This window comes from Vicia villosa, unplaced genomic scaffold (genome assembly GCF_029867415.1).
Source record: "Vicia villosa cultivar HV-30 ecotype Madison, WI unplaced genomic scaffold, Vvil1.0 ctg.000048F_1_1, whole genome shotgun sequence".
In the NCBI taxonomy this organism is placed as follows: Eukaryota; Viridiplantae; Streptophyta; class Magnoliopsida; order Fabales; family Fabaceae; genus Vicia; species Vicia villosa.
Window position 1 is genome coordinate 1,353,528 of NW_026704980.1, and position 17,141 is coordinate 1,370,668.

At 34.8% G+C, this 17,141-nt stretch overlaps 1 protein-coding gene and 1 long non-coding RNA gene across 2 annotated transcripts; one reads left to right on the top strand and one right to left on the bottom strand.

The window, feature by feature from the left end:
* Positions 1-599: 599 nt before the first annotated feature.
* Positions 600-2,521, top strand: LOC131623089 (uncharacterized). Its single transcript, XM_058894112.1, has 3 exons — positions 600-1,016; positions 1,115-1,599; positions 1,696-2,521. Exons 1-3 carry the CDS (start codon positions 600-602, stop codon positions 2,519-2,521), a joined length of 1,728 nt encoding a protein of 575 aa, XP_058750095.1.
* A 5,188-nt stretch (positions 2,522-7,709) lies between these two features.
* LOC131623002 (uncharacterized) lies at positions 7,710-10,669 on the bottom strand. Its single transcript, XR_009290067.1, has 3 exons — positions 10,257-10,669; positions 9,238-9,521; positions 7,710-8,236 (listed from the first exon to the last, which is right to left on the bottom strand). It is a non-coding gene; the product is annotated as an uncharacterized LOC131623002 (long non-coding RNA).
* Positions 10,670-17,141: the final 6,472 nt, after the last annotated feature.

A 17,141-nucleotide genomic window follows, 5' to 3' on the forward strand; every position in this document is an offset into this window, starting at 1 on the left:
AAGAAGACTTGGCACATCTAACTGAAAACATACAAGTTGTTGAGGAGGGTCAAGGCAGTGGTAGTAGAGATAAGTGTGAACAAGACAAAGGTGATGAGGAGAGTGAGGAATTAGTAAGTGGCTGTGATAGTGATGAGAGCAGTGGTGCTATTAGAAGAAAGAGCTACCCAATGTTCAAATTGCAAAAGAATATGGCAGATTTTAAATGGGAAGTAGGTGTTTATTTTAGTTCAAGAGATGATTTCAAGGAAGCCATTTCAACTTATGCTGTACAAAGTGGTAGAAATATGAGATTCACTAAGAATGACAAAGTGAGGGTTAGGGTTAGATGCAAGGATGGTTGTGCATGGGAAGCTTATTGTGCAAAAATACCAAATGAAGAGTCATGGCAATTAAGGAAAGTAGTTGACAAGCATGACTGTAGTAGAGACTATAATGTGAAGATGATGACTACCAAGTGGCTTAGCAAGAGGCTTCAAAACTCTTTGAAAAACAATCCAAGGTTAAGGATAAAGGATATAAAGGCTAAGGCTCAAAAGAAATGAAATGTGGGTGTCAACAAAACCAAGGCTATAAGGGCAAGAGTTCAGGCTAGAGATATGGTTGATGGCTCTTTTTTGGGAGACTATGCAAGAATCCAAGATTATTGTCATGAGCTGCTTAGGGCAAACCCAGGATCCACTGTGAAGCTCAACCTTGATTCTGTTCCAGAAGGTACAGAAGACCAGAGACCATATTTCAGGAGGGTCTACATATGTTTTGCAGCATGTAAGCAAAGTTTTAAACTGTCTAGACATGTGATAGGGCTGGATGGTTGTTTCTTGAAGGGATTATGTGGTGGGCAGATCCTGGCAGCAATTGGGAGGGATCCAAATGATCAAATGCTACCAGTTGCTTTTGCTGTTGTAGAAGGAGAGAATAGGGATAGTTGGACTTGGTTTTTACAACTATTGATTGATGACCTAGGAGGCAGAGAAGAGTGTCTGAGTTACACATTCATCTCAGACCAACAAAAGGTGTGTACCTCTGAATTAAACATGATTATTACTTATTGTTTGCATAGATGTATTGTGACTTATTGTTTGCATGACTGTAATGTGTGTGTCTTTTGCAGGGGCTGCTCCCAGCTATGGATGAGCTATTGCCAAATGTTGAGCAAAGGTTTTGTGTCAGACACTTGTACAATAACTTCAGAAAAAGATTTCCAGGGAAGGTCTACAAAGAGTTAATTTGGAAGGCTGCCAAGTCAACATATGTCCAGGCATTTGAAAGAGAAATGAGGGCAATTAAGCAATTGGATAAAGATGCTTTTGTCAACATGATGAAGACACCTCCCAGATGTTGGAGTAGGGCATTCTTCAAGACAACTAACAAATGTGACTGTGTGCTTAACAACATGTCAGAATCATTCAATAGTGTAATCCTTGATTCCAGGTCAAAGCCTTTAATCAGTATGCTGGAAGATATCAGAATTTATTGTATGGAGAGGTGGGCAACAAATAGGATGAGGTTCCCTAAGCTGAGTGATGATGCAGTATTACCAAACATCAGAAAGAAAGTTGAGAAAACTAGTTGTTTCACCAACTCATGGATTGTTAGGTAAACCAGTTGCAATTTTATTTGAGAATACTAGTTATTTCCTTTTATTTGATCCTTTGCAAATTTGTTAATGTCTGGTATGCTTATTTAATGTAGGATGTCAGATGAACATTACTTTGAAGTTAAAAATGTTGAAAACCAAGCTGATATGTTAGCTGTCAACTTGAAAGACCACATTTGTTCCTGTAGAAAGTGGGAACTTACAGGATTGCCATGTGTTCATGCCCTAGCATGTATGAAAAGTAGAAACTTTAAGTATGAAGATTACATCCCTGAGTGTTTTAGGAAGAGTAGGTACATTGAAGTATACAAACCTGTACTTTATCCTGTTAATGGTTCTAATTTATGGGTAAAAACACCATATTCTGATGTTAGGCCTCCAAAGCATAGAAGGATGCCAGGTAGACCTAAAAAGAAGAGAAATCGTGAACAAGGTGAGATTGATGGCACAGACAGAAAAATAAGAAGAACAGGGTTGCTTGTTAGATGCAGCAGGTGTAAGAAGTCTGGTCATAACAAAAAAACTTGTAAAGTGACTGATGTTGACACTTCTCAACAATCTGCACCAAGGACTGATGTTGACACTTCTCAACAAGCATCTACTCAACAAGCTTCTCAAGTGACTGATACTCAGCAATCTTCTCAAGTGACTCAGAGTTCTCAAGTGACTGCACCAAGACAAGCAAGAGCTTCAAAAGGAAAGGCCCCTCAACAACAAGCTGCTCAGAGTTCTCAAGCTTCCAAAGGGAAGGCTGCTCAACAACCAACTGCTGCTGCAAAGTCAAAGAAGCTGGGTGTGAAAAAGACAACAACTCCATGGGTGCCACCTGGACCTGCCACCAGATTAAGTGCTGCAAAAAATTCCATTGGTCCAACAACTAGGAGGACTACCCCTACAAAAAGATCCAAGAAAATTGTTTAATTTGTCTTTAGTTTGTCTTTAAGTGCACCTGGACCTATCACATTTAGTTTAATTTGTCTATGCTGGTTTTATGTCTTTTGTTTAATGGACCACTTTTGGTAATATGAGTAACTATTATGAATCACTTTTGGTAATGTGGTACCACCACTTTTGGGTTAAAGTACAATGTGGATTCTGATGTAATATTATGAACCAATTATTAATGTTGTGATAATTATGAACCACTTCTTGTGTTATATTGTTGTGTTATATTGTTGTGTTGTATTGTGTTATGAACCACTTCTGGTTTGTGTATTCTGATGCAATTCTGATGTTACATTAACTAAGTCATTATGAACCAGTATTGTGTTATATTGTTGTGTTATATTGTTGTGTTCAATAACAAAGGAATTTGATACATTGAACTGGTACATGTTGACTTATAATAATAAGGCATTGGATGCACTCAACTTGTACAATAAAAAAGCATAATTCATTACATGAAAAACCATGGTACATTCAACTTGTACAATAACAAGGTACATTACATGAAAATCCAGAAACCTATGAACACTATAAAAAGCATCATAATCCAAAATTTTTCCAGTTTGATCATCTTGTTCAACTGCCTCCTATTTTCATATATCTCTTTCCTTATTTCTTCACTTGACAGCTTTATTTTGTTAACATCCATCTGCAATTCTTCAAATTTCTTATCAAGCTTTTCCAACCTAGACATCAAATATTTGCCCTTGGTATCTTCACTCTCCTCATAAAACCATTCGAAGAAGCCACACCCAGGTTGCCCTTGTCCCTGCATTCACGGGTTCCTTTCTTCATCAGTTTGAATGACGAAAAAAATTCAAGGAAAATCTAAATTATAAACATACCTTATAATGAGGACATCCCCAGAAATGTTTCCCAAAACTCTTAGCTGTCGTCGCCCTTCTTAGAATTGCCTTATCTCCACAGTGGCAAACCGGTTTCCAATTCAAACTTTCATGACAGCTTTGTATCATAGATGAAGAACCACTAGAAGAGTTCATGGAGAAAGATGAAGAAAATTCGTTCGTGGCTAAACCCTAGCCCCCAATTCGTTCGTGACTAAACCCTAGGCTCCCAATTTTGCAGAAATCGTTTTCACAGAAATATGTTCGTTGAAGGCGATGAAGAAATATATATATCCAACTCATCATGCCACGCAAGCTTAATTAAACGGCCGTTTACACAAAATAGACGGAAGGACAAAAGTGCGCCGTTTTAAAAAGTTAAGGGATCTTTTTGCACTTTTTAAAAATTAAGGGACGAAATTGGACCCCGAGCTAAAGATAAGGGACGAAAAAGGGTATTTAGCCTTTTTATTTTTTAGTTATTCTTAAAAAACGGTTAGTAGCGCCTTTCACTTTGCACTCACGTGAACTTCTTAGAGATAATATTATTTTTCATGTTCGTGATCAAAGTTAAAGTACACTACAAGAGATAATTTAGAATCCTTATTTTGTGTTTGATTTGTGACTAATGGTTTAATCAAAATTCGTTCATCAGGATTACTCTATTAATAGGATCAAATTTTTTAAAACACCTCTTAAATCCCTTTATGCATAGTGATTTTTATATTGCATAAACTAGGAGAAGACCCGTGCATCCGCACAAATAAGTTCATTCATATCTTAAATCATTCAATATGATTTAATTGTTATTAAAAAATCTCTAATAACTGCAAATATTTAAAAATAAATATGTAGCAAATCATCAACATTATAAATTTAATATATCAAATAACTATAAATATTTTGAAATATGATTAATAATCATAAATATTTATACACATTTTATTAATTATAAATATTTCATTAAAATACAATAATAAATTAATAATTTTAGTGATAAATTTCACAAGAGTTGCATTACAAATTACAAAATGAGAAACTATGATGTAAATCTTTCTATATTTTTTTGCATATATGGTAAACAAAATGTTAATTAGAAATGAGAATGAAAAGAAGTTTTGTCAATGACTTTTTCTAGTTCAAAGGATATATAATTTAAATTAAAATAAACAAAATAATATTAATATGTTAAATTAAAATTATTTAGAATGGATATAATAGTTTAATATATGATCACTTATTTAAAGGCAATTTCATATTATTATTGACGTGTAAGAAGATTGCACGTTAAAAATGAATAACTAAGATAATAAAATATACCATATTGTTGTGCAACTTGAAATTCTAAGTGGGGGCACAAGCCCACATTGTATTATGTGTAGCTCCGTCCAACAAAACAACCTAAAATACTTAAAATTGAAAATAAAGATTTTCTTTGTTGAAAAAACACAGGATGACACACAATAACGCTCTTACTATCCTTGGCCTCTTCAGCAGCTATCTCAAAAGTCTCTCATGAGACAAGCTCTAGAACATAATCGTCATTCTCTTGAACTGAAAAGAAAACAATCCAAATTAATAGTTAGCAGATATAGCATCTTATTTTCTAATATTTATAGCTCTCTCGCAACTACAAAATACAGAGAGAAAGGTTCTTAAAAAACTGGCCCTAGATAAGTGAGCTACAAGCTCATTGGCTTTAGAAAGATTCTTAACGTCTAACTTAAAATTAGCATCACATAATTGCAACAAAACTACTATTCTCAAATATCTAGCTTCATGAACTACTTCTCTCATATTACATATAGTAATAGTATATTGGCATGTATGTATAAATACAATTTTAGTAATATTATTTCAATAATGATTATCAATACATGCACATATTTATTTAGTGATGCACAATTTGAAACCAAAGTCAAAATGTACCAGAAATACAAGCATGTCATACACACATATCATGCTCTATATAAGATATGGTAAAGGTAGGACAAGTACACATACACACAATGTAAATGTATAATTATGCTAAATCTCTATGTGATAAAAAAGTGAGACATGTGACAATAAACCTTCAGAAGTTGGCATGGCACACATTTGGTTTTGATTGCTTTTAAACCAAAGAATTTTTTTTAGTTGAATCAAAACCTGTCAAAAAACCAAACCTGTTCCAAGGAAGCAAACCTGCACTACAGCATTTTTCATCTTTGACAACAAGTGAAAAGTGTTGCCAGAATTGAGCAAAGCGTTGCCTAAAAGAATAGGAGACGTTTTCCAACCGTCCTTTATACGAGCGTTGCCTATTATTTAAGGGGACGTTTTTTATCGCTTTTTGGCCACACTTTCTTAAAACGTCCCCTAAACTCTAGGAAAGGGGACGCTTTTTTGCGACATCTTAGGCGACGCTTTTAATGTGTTGCTAAAAAATGGAACGTCCGAAAAACGTTCCCTAAAAGTGGTAGAGTGAGAATACTCTATGGGGACAGTTTTCAAATGTTGTCATACGTGACAACAATTACCAATTGTCTTCTAAAACTGAAATAGTGGAAGGAAAAAATTTAAATAACCATGTTTAATAAAAAATTACCAAAAAAACCATGTTTTCGGGGTATTTACCAAAATGTCTAGGTTTGGGACCCCAGATAAGTGGATGCGCCAAATCAATTGGCGCATGTGTGCATTATACGCCAAACCATTTGGCGCAATTGATGAAAATTTAGGGCAAAAGCATGTTAGCCAAACCAATTGGCACATGCATGTATTAATCAACACATAGGCGCCATTCCATTTGGCTCCTATGTGTTGGGCCTTTTTTTTTTCAAAATTAATCCGTTTCGGGTATTTTCGCGCATAGTTTTTTATTCCGGTGTTATATTTTCGTAAAAACGTCTGATAAATCGAGTTCGTAAAATTCTTAGTAACCCTAAATAATGTTTGCGTTGTCAATTGCGGTATTTTATTAAAGCACACTTTATTGATGAAAGACTTGGGAAAGGTTACAATAGGTGGTAAAGAAATTAATACATTGTCGAAAAAAATACAAAGTAGATTAAAATTGCGACGAGGTCGAGCCAAGATTAGGGCATCTTTATTTATTGTGCCCCACTTGACGAAAAATGCTGCATTTTCTTTCCATTTTGTCGTGGACGTCCATTTCGGTTCTAATCCGCGTACTATTGGGGCGACCCTTTTTCTTTCGCCGCATTGCGTCATTATGCCAAACTACCTCCCCATCATACTCAGGCCAGTAATCCTCCTTGGCTACCACTGGAAACGCAGCATTGTAAACTCAGAGCAATGTCTGTGCCTTGTAAATTGGAGACAGTCCCAACCAACAACAAAATTTGTTCCATACTCCATCCCGTTCTGCCCGCAACTACCGACAACCAAATTTGTTCCAATCACAGTCTCAACCTTTCTAAGAAGCTAAAGACCAACTCCATTCTGCTAGCCAATACCAGACCCATTCACAACCACTTGGCTTTGCAGGTTACACAGGGTCCACAAGGTTGTTCGGACAAAACATTGAGACCGGTTCGTCAAGCCTCCATCTAAGTCCCAATAATGGTCCATATGCTGAATCATCACACCGTGGCACCCCTTCTGGCTATACAACACCGTCGAACCAATTTGACTTTTATCAAGGTAGTTCTAGTGCTACTGGGTGCTACCAACCTGAAGTCGTGTCCCAACCCACTCCCCCATCACCATTTAACACTTTTGAAGGCTTGGGTAACCGACTTTACGACAGTCGGTTTCCGGAAAATTATGGTGGCGTGGACGAATTCATAGACAGCGATCAGCGGAACAACCCACTTCCAGGGCCAACTACACAAACCCAGCAAGAAGCACGAAGGGGTAGGGGTGGTGCTAGGCTTTGCGGCGGCGTCAACGACCGTCCTCGACGTGTCATAACCAGAACTCAGTGCGGAACAGATGGTTATCTTGGTGATGGACGCCATTAGGCATTTTGTTATGTTTTCTTTAATCAATTGTTGTCGATGTATGGTTTCTCTTAAATTAATGAAATTTGTTATTTCCGGTTATTATATATAGCCCCGTTGTTTCGATTTCGAATAACCGATGTCAATATAGGTTTTCTAAATGTAATTATAAAAACTAAAAAAAAATTAAAAAAAAGGGATTTGGTCTTAGGCGCCAAATGGTTTGGCTAGTAGGGAAAAAAAATACCCTAATGCGCCATTCCATTTGGCGCAAACAATAAAAAAAAATTAGGGTTAACCAAATGGTTTGGCGCATGCACCCCTACAACACACTTATGCGCCATTTCAGTTGGCGCATCCACCTACACGGGGTTCCAAACCTAGACATTTTGATAAATACCCCGAAAACATGATTTTTTTGGTAATTTTTTTATTAAACATGGTTATTTAAATTTTTTTTTTCGAAATAGTGAGAGCATTTGATAAATGTTTCTATAAGTTATTTAGGAATATTTTTTAGAAAATAAACAACTCAAACTAGAATTACACCAATCATAAATTACATGTACCATAAAAGTTGTGTTAATAAAATCTAACAAAATGACAAAATACATGATTTTTTAAAGTTTAATACTTACACACAATAGACACAAAATGTCTAACATTACTTAATACTATAAATTCAACACTTAGAAGTATAAGTCTAGAAAAATAATAAAATAATTAGTTTATTTAACTATAATGAAATTAGATGACAACAAACTTTGCCTACAAGAGCTCTGACTTTAGATGTTTCAACAGAATTACATCCATATATTCTGCAATAGGAAAACCCATGTTCTGAGCAACTTTAGCAAGGTACGCAACAACCATGGTCCTATCTTGAGGGGGCGGAAAGCTTTCTGCATTTCAAAGTGAGTACATTAGTTTACGATTCAATTCTACATTCTAACTATAAAAAACGGGACTATCACCACCTATACTTTTCTCCTAGTTTACAGCAAGCATTTCTTAGATTATGTCTAAACTTTTCTCTTACTTGCTATCTTTCCTTTACTTTCCCGCATGCGGTATTTGTAATGTAATGGTTACAGTTAAAGCTAGAGCTGTCAAATGGGCCGGCCCGGCCCAGCCCGCTTCGGCCCGGTGGGCCAACGTGTTTTAATGGGCTGGTCCGGCCCAGCCCTATTGCTAAATGGGCCACATAAAATAAGCCCGGCCCATTTTTTAAAGGTCCGTGTGGCCCGATGGGCCAGTCCGGCCCGTATTTCAATATTATAATTTTAATTTTATAAAAAGGATGTAATGGATGCAATACAACATAAGTAAAAAGTCATCATAAACGTATATAAGTGATGTTTAAAATATTTATCCACAAATATATATATGAATACCACAAAATCATCCATGTAAAAGTATAAAGTAACTTAATATTATCACCAATACTTGTCAAATTTTTTCTACATCTCACAACCATTTCCTTGATCACATTATTTTGAAAATATATCTTGATCCTCTTTAACTTTTCTTTATGACTTGAAAACACATTTATAAAATCATATCTTATCTCAATCTTTTTTCTCCAAAATTTACCAAAATCTTTTTTTAATGGGCCAGCCCATAGCCCGCTTGGCCCGGCCCGGCCCAGCCCATAAAAAACATAGGCCCGATGGGCTGGCCCAAAAAGACAGGGTCGTCTTTTTTTAAGTTTTTTTGCGGCCCAGCCCGCGCTAAATTGTAGGGCTTATGAGCCGGCCCAATGGGCCGAGCCCATTTTGACAACTCTAGTTAAAGCCCTATTAAAGTATGGTAAACTTAATAAATAAATAATAAATAAATGGGACTATGAAACAGAATGATAATTAAACAAAAGTTGACTCTGACAAACTGTTGATACACTTACAAAGTATTCTTTCTAGTACTCAGCATTGAGGCCCCTTTTCCAAAAGAAGAATCCTCTTTTTTACAAACTCAACATGTCTATAAAATACATCCAAATTCAAAAATATAAGTAAAATAAATAAACAAAACCAAGTAAAACATTGTATAAAACAATTAGAAGAAAATCAAAATATAATTACACATTTGAAGGCGCAGGTGGCGGTAACTCGGGTTAACTCCAATTGAGAGTGTTACTTGACTATTTGAAGAAGCAATGCTAAAAATTTTTTGCATTATCAGCTTCCCCTGCATTGTATTTCTAGCATGTATTACTTGAGTCTCATTTAGAGATGGGTATAAAACTTTAAAATACATTCAGTAATAGCTTTATTTAACACAAATAACATAAATGTTGAATTATGGAAGCATCTGTACTAAAATGTAACTACTAAAACCTAGCTATATATAAAATTACAAAACATGGCCATATGTTGCGGAGAAGTATTAAACATATAGTAGTATCATGCATGATCATTAAGTGGTTTCTTTCATTTCCATTTTCAAATAATTATGGCAGGAATATACATAAAGCACACCAGAAACAACTTTATCCATATTTTGTTTTCTTATTATGCACATGGAATAGACATCAAATAATTTTCACCTTTCTTATTCCAAATATTTTGGATTCTTCCTGCAACCATAAAACTAATAGAATTTACAAGTATATCGAATCAATTGAATAATTAAGGTGTTGTTGTCACAAGTATAATTGAATAGCATAAACATCAACGGTATATGATAAGGAGAAAAATCTTCAATACATAATGAAACATTGAGTTTAAAAGGAAACAATCTTTAAAATTTATTGAAACCAAAAATTAAATTAAATTATTACATTAAAACTAGCTTAATCTTAAAAACATGAGAGCAAACAAACAAAGATCTTAACTCAACACCCAAACTATACATTCACTATTCCAACTTTGAAATCAATAGAAAAACATTAAAGAATATGAGACAAAAGGTAATGTTTCTTACCGAAGTTGGATCGCAGTTGAACCGAGGGATAACAAAAAGAGAGGGTAATGCATACTTCAAACTCGTCCCGTCGACTTCAAAACAAAAATAAGAACGATCTTAGGAAGGAGAAGAATCAATTTCGGTAGTGACTTTAGAAATTGATTTTGATGAAGATAGTTGAATCGATTCAAGTTTTGTAGGTGAATGTCAATTGGGGTTTTGAGGTGAAAAACAAAATTTGATTTGGATTATGAATGGTCAAATGAAATACAAAACTAGAATGAAATAGAAAATAAATCTATAGCATGAAAATGAAACAAGGAGCAACTTATTTGGGGATGGATATATTGATTTGGGTTTTTAGGGTTATGGCGCAAGAAAATTTCAAGAGTGTTGGTGTTCTATGAAAAAAGTTTGGAAGTGTATCGATGAAATCCTTTAGTGAATATTGACATTTTACTATTAATCATTAACCATATATTTATAATTATATTATTAATCAGTATTTGTCAAAAAAATATATACTAATTATAATAAAGCACTTAAATATATCTATACTATCAATTATTTTAGAGTCTAAAGGTAGTGCACTGACAGTGTAAACAAACTTTACACATACATGCAATCAAAATCCTTACACTTGTCATGTCATATTAATTTTTTTAAATTAAAATTGTGTTTTAATTGGATGCATGGTTGTGATTGGTTGACAGTGTAAGAATATTTTACACTGTCAGTGCATATCCCTTTTTCTCATTATTTTAACGCGACTGTATCAAATAAATTTACTATTTCAGCATATGACAATATTAATTATGTTATAGTATTTCTATCGTATAATTTTATTAAGTAAATTTTATATATTTTCATTATAAATTTTTTTGTAATATTTCTATCATAAAATATATTTTAATTATTAAATTAAATAAATTTATATATTTTTAATTATTAAATTAAATAAATTTTATAACGTTCTAAGAGATAATTGCCGCTAATTTATTTGTTATTGTTGAAATATATATACAACATTTTAAAAATGTAACGCTCTGAAATAATGTACCAATTTAAAATTGTTCCCAAAAGCATTAAAGGGGACATTTATTAATTATTGCCAAAGATAAATTATAGGAATGTTTGAAAATCGTTCCCAGAAGTATTTTAGGGAACATTTGTGAGGTGCTGCGAGAATTCTCTTGGCAACAGCCAAAAATTGTTGCCAGAATTTTTTTTAGGCAACAATTTACACATGTTGCATATAAAAGTGTTGCCAAAAGCAATAAATATTGAAGTGCTGGTTAATTGTAACTACGACATTATTTATACACACACAACACAAAATTGATTTTGGGGAGTTGGTAACACCTACGCCATCAAGATCGATAAAGGTCACAATTTAAGACCATTGCCTCATCATCACATGATTAGTGATCAATAGATATAAAACAAACAAAAATCATTACTAATATTGTTTCTATAGCATAATTATTGTATTTCATAGTATCATGTCATGTTACCTTGAGTTGATCAACAAACTATTTCATTGTACCACATGGCCATTCCATTCAGTATACGCGTCGCTAAGCTGAAAAGTAATACAGGAATTGATGAATGTAGGCAAAGGCTATGTCACCTTACAAATAGTCTAAATGTCACCTCACAAATTTTACGATGAATGTAGGCAAAGGCTATGTAACAGAGCTACAAAAGTCTTCGATAACTCCACACTCTCTTATAGTACCATTACCTGTTCATGAATCAACGATATACCGTCATCAGTCTATGTTTGATTTCTTTTAAAACAAATACATTTTTTATAATTGGATCAACACCAGTCTGTCAAAGAACCAATCCAGTTCCGAAGAAGTAATCCTAGTTAACCAGTTTGTCAAAAACCAAACTAGTTTTGAAATTCTAGTTGTGTTCACACTTTTCTTGAAAATACCAAGAAGTAAAGTAGACTAAACATGCTTAATGGCTTGAAGCAGAACAAAGCTGTAACTAATTTAACATTGCTTTGGGGAAAACTCAGTATTGAGGTGTCACTGCAGGGAATAGAGAAGCTCATGTCACCAAAGGGACATCAGATTATAAGATATTTTCCAAAAAGTGAGAATGCAAATAGATAGAAATATAGTCAGGGAGAAAACAAAGAATGTTAATATTTTAGGACTAAGTTATAAAACGTAACAAATCTGATTACAATGAACAATAAAATACAAGAAAATGAGCATCACAAATGATCCCTGAAGACAATGAGGTTTACTTCATATATATGCAATAAATTTTCAAATCAGTAGTGGATATTGAAAATCAGCAGTGTATGCTTTGGCATGATCACCACCAGTATTGAAAGCTTGCAAATAGAATACTTCAGTTGAAACTTTAGTGGACAAAAATCACAAGTTTACCGGGGTTTTAGTTTTGTATCCATGAAAGTAGCTATATGTTAAAATCAAATTCATCAACACCTATTGCGGAATGTGTCGGTCACTCCATCAAGATATGATTAGTGGCTTTTGCTCAATCCCTCTATATACATCAACCATTTTATCAGAAGTGTATCGATCCGCAGTAACACTCACTCCAATTCCTTGTCCACACAATTCATTACCTGTCCAAAATAATAAGTTGATAATCATCAATAAGAAACTTCATAATAGATGCAATTGCGTAACAATAAGTCCAAAACAATAAGTTAATTTGTAACATAACCAAAAAAAATGGTCATGATAGTTTTAAGTAACAGATGCAGTGGCATAACCATTTTGGTTGTCGCTGTGTGATTTAATCACAATTTATTCGGTGAATAACAATATCAATATTAACTTCTTCTTCAGATACCATTTCTATATAAATTCTGCTATATAAATGCGGCTTATAAAACTATACAATTTCTGCTATATAAATGCGGCTTATCAAGACTATAAATGCGACTTATCAGTTATTTAAATTTCCTACTATAATAATTCAGCTATTTAAGTATATATCAATTGCTAAACAGTACCAGATTGACAAAAATTCATTCATATTGGTGTCTCCTGCATTTTGGGCAAGATTGTAACAGAAAAACTCATTCATCATGCATCCATTCAATTAGCTCCGACCAAAAATTAGTGTAACCTGCAAAACCACATGGTGACAAAACTAGAACCTACTGTTTACAAAATTATGATGGACAAGATTCTTAAAGGGCAGTCCATGGATTTTCATAAATTTTTGGCTTATCTTATAATGGGATGCCATCAAATAGGTAACAAATTTGGTGAAATGGGTGCCTGCTCTGATGCCAATTGAAATTCTGGAACTTACAACAGATATCAAGATAGATGTCCTAACAACACACAATGTCAACACATATGTTGCTGACTTACATCATAATTATCAAACTGAAAACTTAATGCAGAAAGATAAAGAACACATAAATTCTTAACCCAAATCAGTGCAAACAACACCTAATTTGGGAGCTACCAAGCCAGTAAGGAAGTCCACTATTAACAACATTAGTTCAAAACTAAACACCTCGTTTACAAATTATTGTCTAATCACTACCCAACACTACTTCTGCTTAGAAGTCGATATTTAAACCTAAGAAATTGCCATCCCACTTCCAATCAGCGCAGTGATAAACTGCAGTTACACACACCCTGCAACCAATGAAACTAAAGTAGAAAGATCACACTTTCCAATAAACAAAATACTTAGTTAAGTACCCTAACTAAGAATAATACTTGATCTTACTTAAAAGCTTTGATCAAGAACAACACTCAACTCTCTTGCTTAAAAGCTTCAAGAGTGAGAACACATGTCCACCTCAATGTATTAGAAGATACATGAGTGACACAAAAGAAAAGAACACACGAGGAACTTGAGGAACTCCCTAAACAGAAACCCTTATTGTAACTACGGTTTTCCTTGTATGAATGCTTAGCAAACTAGGTTTCCCAAGTTCCTTTTTATAGATACTTGTAGAAAGGGCTTGGACTTCAAACCGAATTCAATCTTCTCTTTTTTTGAAAACAGCTGCAAGATCTTTTCACAAATTATGAACAAATCAAATCACATCTTAGTTTTCCAAATAAATTCTCAAAGATTCTTTTTCTTAAAACAAACACTAATTTGTATTTGTCCCAATTATCCTTGATTGCATGCGTATGTAATGATTATCTGAATATTCCAGATTCTCATATTTTTCAATCAAATCTTTCAAGGTTTAAAAAACCATCCTGAATTGTCAAGATGTTCTGGTGTAGAATGTTACAACATCTAGCAGAACATTTGTCAAAACACATAACAGCGGAACCTGTTATGACAACATAACAAGATGTTACAACATCTTGTTCAATATCAGTTAAGAACCATGTTTTAGCAAAATTATGTCAATACAAAGCCATGGAACTAACATTTATCACTCAAACACTTCATATCCATCATATAGAAGTTGTAGAAACCTTAAGATTTCCATTGTAACATCACCATCATCCTTCATTTTCAAGTTTCATCACTTGCAAATTATGATCATTGAGTTAGCTTCAGGAAGGTCCCATGAAGCTTTTAGGATCATCACATTGCATCTGGAAGTTCCAGAAGAAGCATTGGACTTTCTCCAATTGGTAAGTCCCTGGAAATGACACCATTTTGTTAAGGTAACATTAAGATTCACTAGTATATGTGAATGTCAAACCTAAATATGTCCAGAGCTTAGCATCTAACAGATGAAAAATCTTTGATCTAGTTAAGAAAAGTATCTTTCAATACCATTTCAAAACCATTATAAAAAATTATAAGTGGCTAAGCCCATTAGTTTAGTATGCTAGGTTTATTATATATAGCATACTAGTCTCTCATTATTGCATACGACAAATCCTAATTTAGGATGAGAGGGTTATTTATTATTCTTGTAATTCTTGTAGTCTTGATTCAAAGAGAAAGTAAGTAATAACACTTATAACCAATTCCTTGTTGTTCTTCTTGCTTCCCATTGTGTTCCCTATTGTACTCTATTCTTGGCATCATTTTTACAACAAATTGGTACGGTGAGCATGGAGAAGATGACTTCAACAAATTGGCGTGGTGAGCGGGGATATGTTCAACAAGCTGATTCTTGATCTTGAAAATATTGATGTGAAGATCGATGATGAAGATCAAGCATTGTTGCTGTTGTGCGCTTTGCTTAGGTCACATCCTCACTTCAAAGAAACTCTCTTGTATGGAAGGGAGTCCCTGACCTTCGAAGAAGTTCAACCAGCCTTGTATTCTAAGGACTTGAACGAATGAAAGGAGCATAAACCTTCGACGGTTGGTGAAGGTTTGGACGTTAAGGGAAAATTCTTGCGAAAGGATGGTAAGTTCGACAAGAAGAAAGGTAAAAGTCAACAGAAGTCTTACAGTGGAGAAATGTAACACCTGAGGCCGAAGAAGGCGAGGGGTGGTTGCACCGTATGGAACACCTGAGGCCAATGGGGGCTAGGGTGGTCGCCACATCGGAATGAGAGGAATCCTGATGCCGTGCAGGTATGGGACTGCATGGTTGAAGGAAAGCTTATAAGGATTAATGGGTACTACCTATATCAACAAGATGCATCTTCTTTTCGGGAGCTCGTTCAATAAGAACTCCACAATTAAGCGTGCTTGACTTGGATTAGTATTGGGATGGGTGACCTTCTGGGAAGTTTCCCGGAAAGCGTGCGAGTGAGGTCAAAGCATGCTGAAAAGACCCGTGTTGGTTTGTGGGGTCAGTCGATCATCCCGAAAGCAGTCTGGGGCGTTACAAGAAACATTTGGTATTCATTGTTATCATTGTAAGAAGGGGGGTCACACAAGAAATTTGTGCCCAGAACGCCTGAAAGATCATGGAGGTAAGGATAATAGCAACACAACCATTGTTTAAGATGATTTTGAATCATCTGATGTTCTTGTGGTTTCAAGCAGTGACACGAGCAAGGAGTGGATTATGGATTCCGGTTGCACTTGGCACATGACTCTAAACAAAGACTTGTTCGAGGAATTATGTGATTGATAACACGATTTTATATCGTATATTTAGCTTAAAATCCATAGATATTTATAGCTTTTTCCGTTTATTATGTTAATTTATTATGATATTACGCGTGTTTTTGCTTTGTTTCAGGTTTTACACTCTTACTATGCCGAATTGTGAAAAAGAGAAGAAATGGAGCCAAAACGACCCTTTTCTATGCCTAAAAGACATAAATTGGGTGCTGAAGTAAAAAGGGAGTGCAATTAAAGGCCAAGTGTGCTGAAAGAGGCCCAAAGACTCAATGAAGCAATCCAGCCCACGAAGGAAAGCAGCCCAAGCCACACAAGTAAGCAGAGACGCACGTCTCTGCCACCTCAGCAAAAGGGAGACGCACGTCTCCACCTCCCTAAATTCTCTCCACTTGAGACGCACGTCTCAAGTCTCCCTGAAGAATAGGAGACGCACGTCTCCACGTCCCAGTCTGCAGAAGTTCCTCTTTTCACGCAAAGCAACTGCAAAGCCCCTCCTATAAATAGGACCAGTCACCTCACTTCAATCTGTCCGATTTCCTGCCAACGAAGTGCTGCCGAAATTGTACCCGAACTGCTTTTCCTTATTCTGCTTTCATTTAACCGTTTATTTTCTCACAACGATTTCTACACTGGAAATTGTTGTGAACTTTTCGTAGATCTAGCCTTACGTTAGATTTATCGTTTTATTTCATTGTTTTTATTTTCTGCCATTTAAATTCCGAAGAACGATCCAGCCAACCTGTGGTGGAAGTTCGAGTACTTCAAGATTCAATTCAATTCAGATTTATTTTAATTCAGGTTTTTATTTACCGCCTTTATTTATATTATTATTGCATGATATATTATATGCCATTTAATATGCCTATTATTATGAACCGAACCGATTTATGCATG

Coding starts and splice junctions, on each gene's coding strand:
- LOC131623089 (XM_058894112.1), top strand. CDS start 600: ATGGTTGATGGCTCTTTTTTGGGAGACTATGCAAGAATCCAAGATTAT. Junction 1,017..1,114: donor TCATCTCAGACCAACAAAAG/GTGTGTACCTCT, acceptor TGTCTTTTGCAG/GGGCTGCTCCCAGCTATGGA. Junction 1,600..1,695: donor ACCAACTCATGGATTGTTAG/GTAAACCAGTTG, acceptor TATTTAATGTAG/GATGTCAGATGAACATTACT.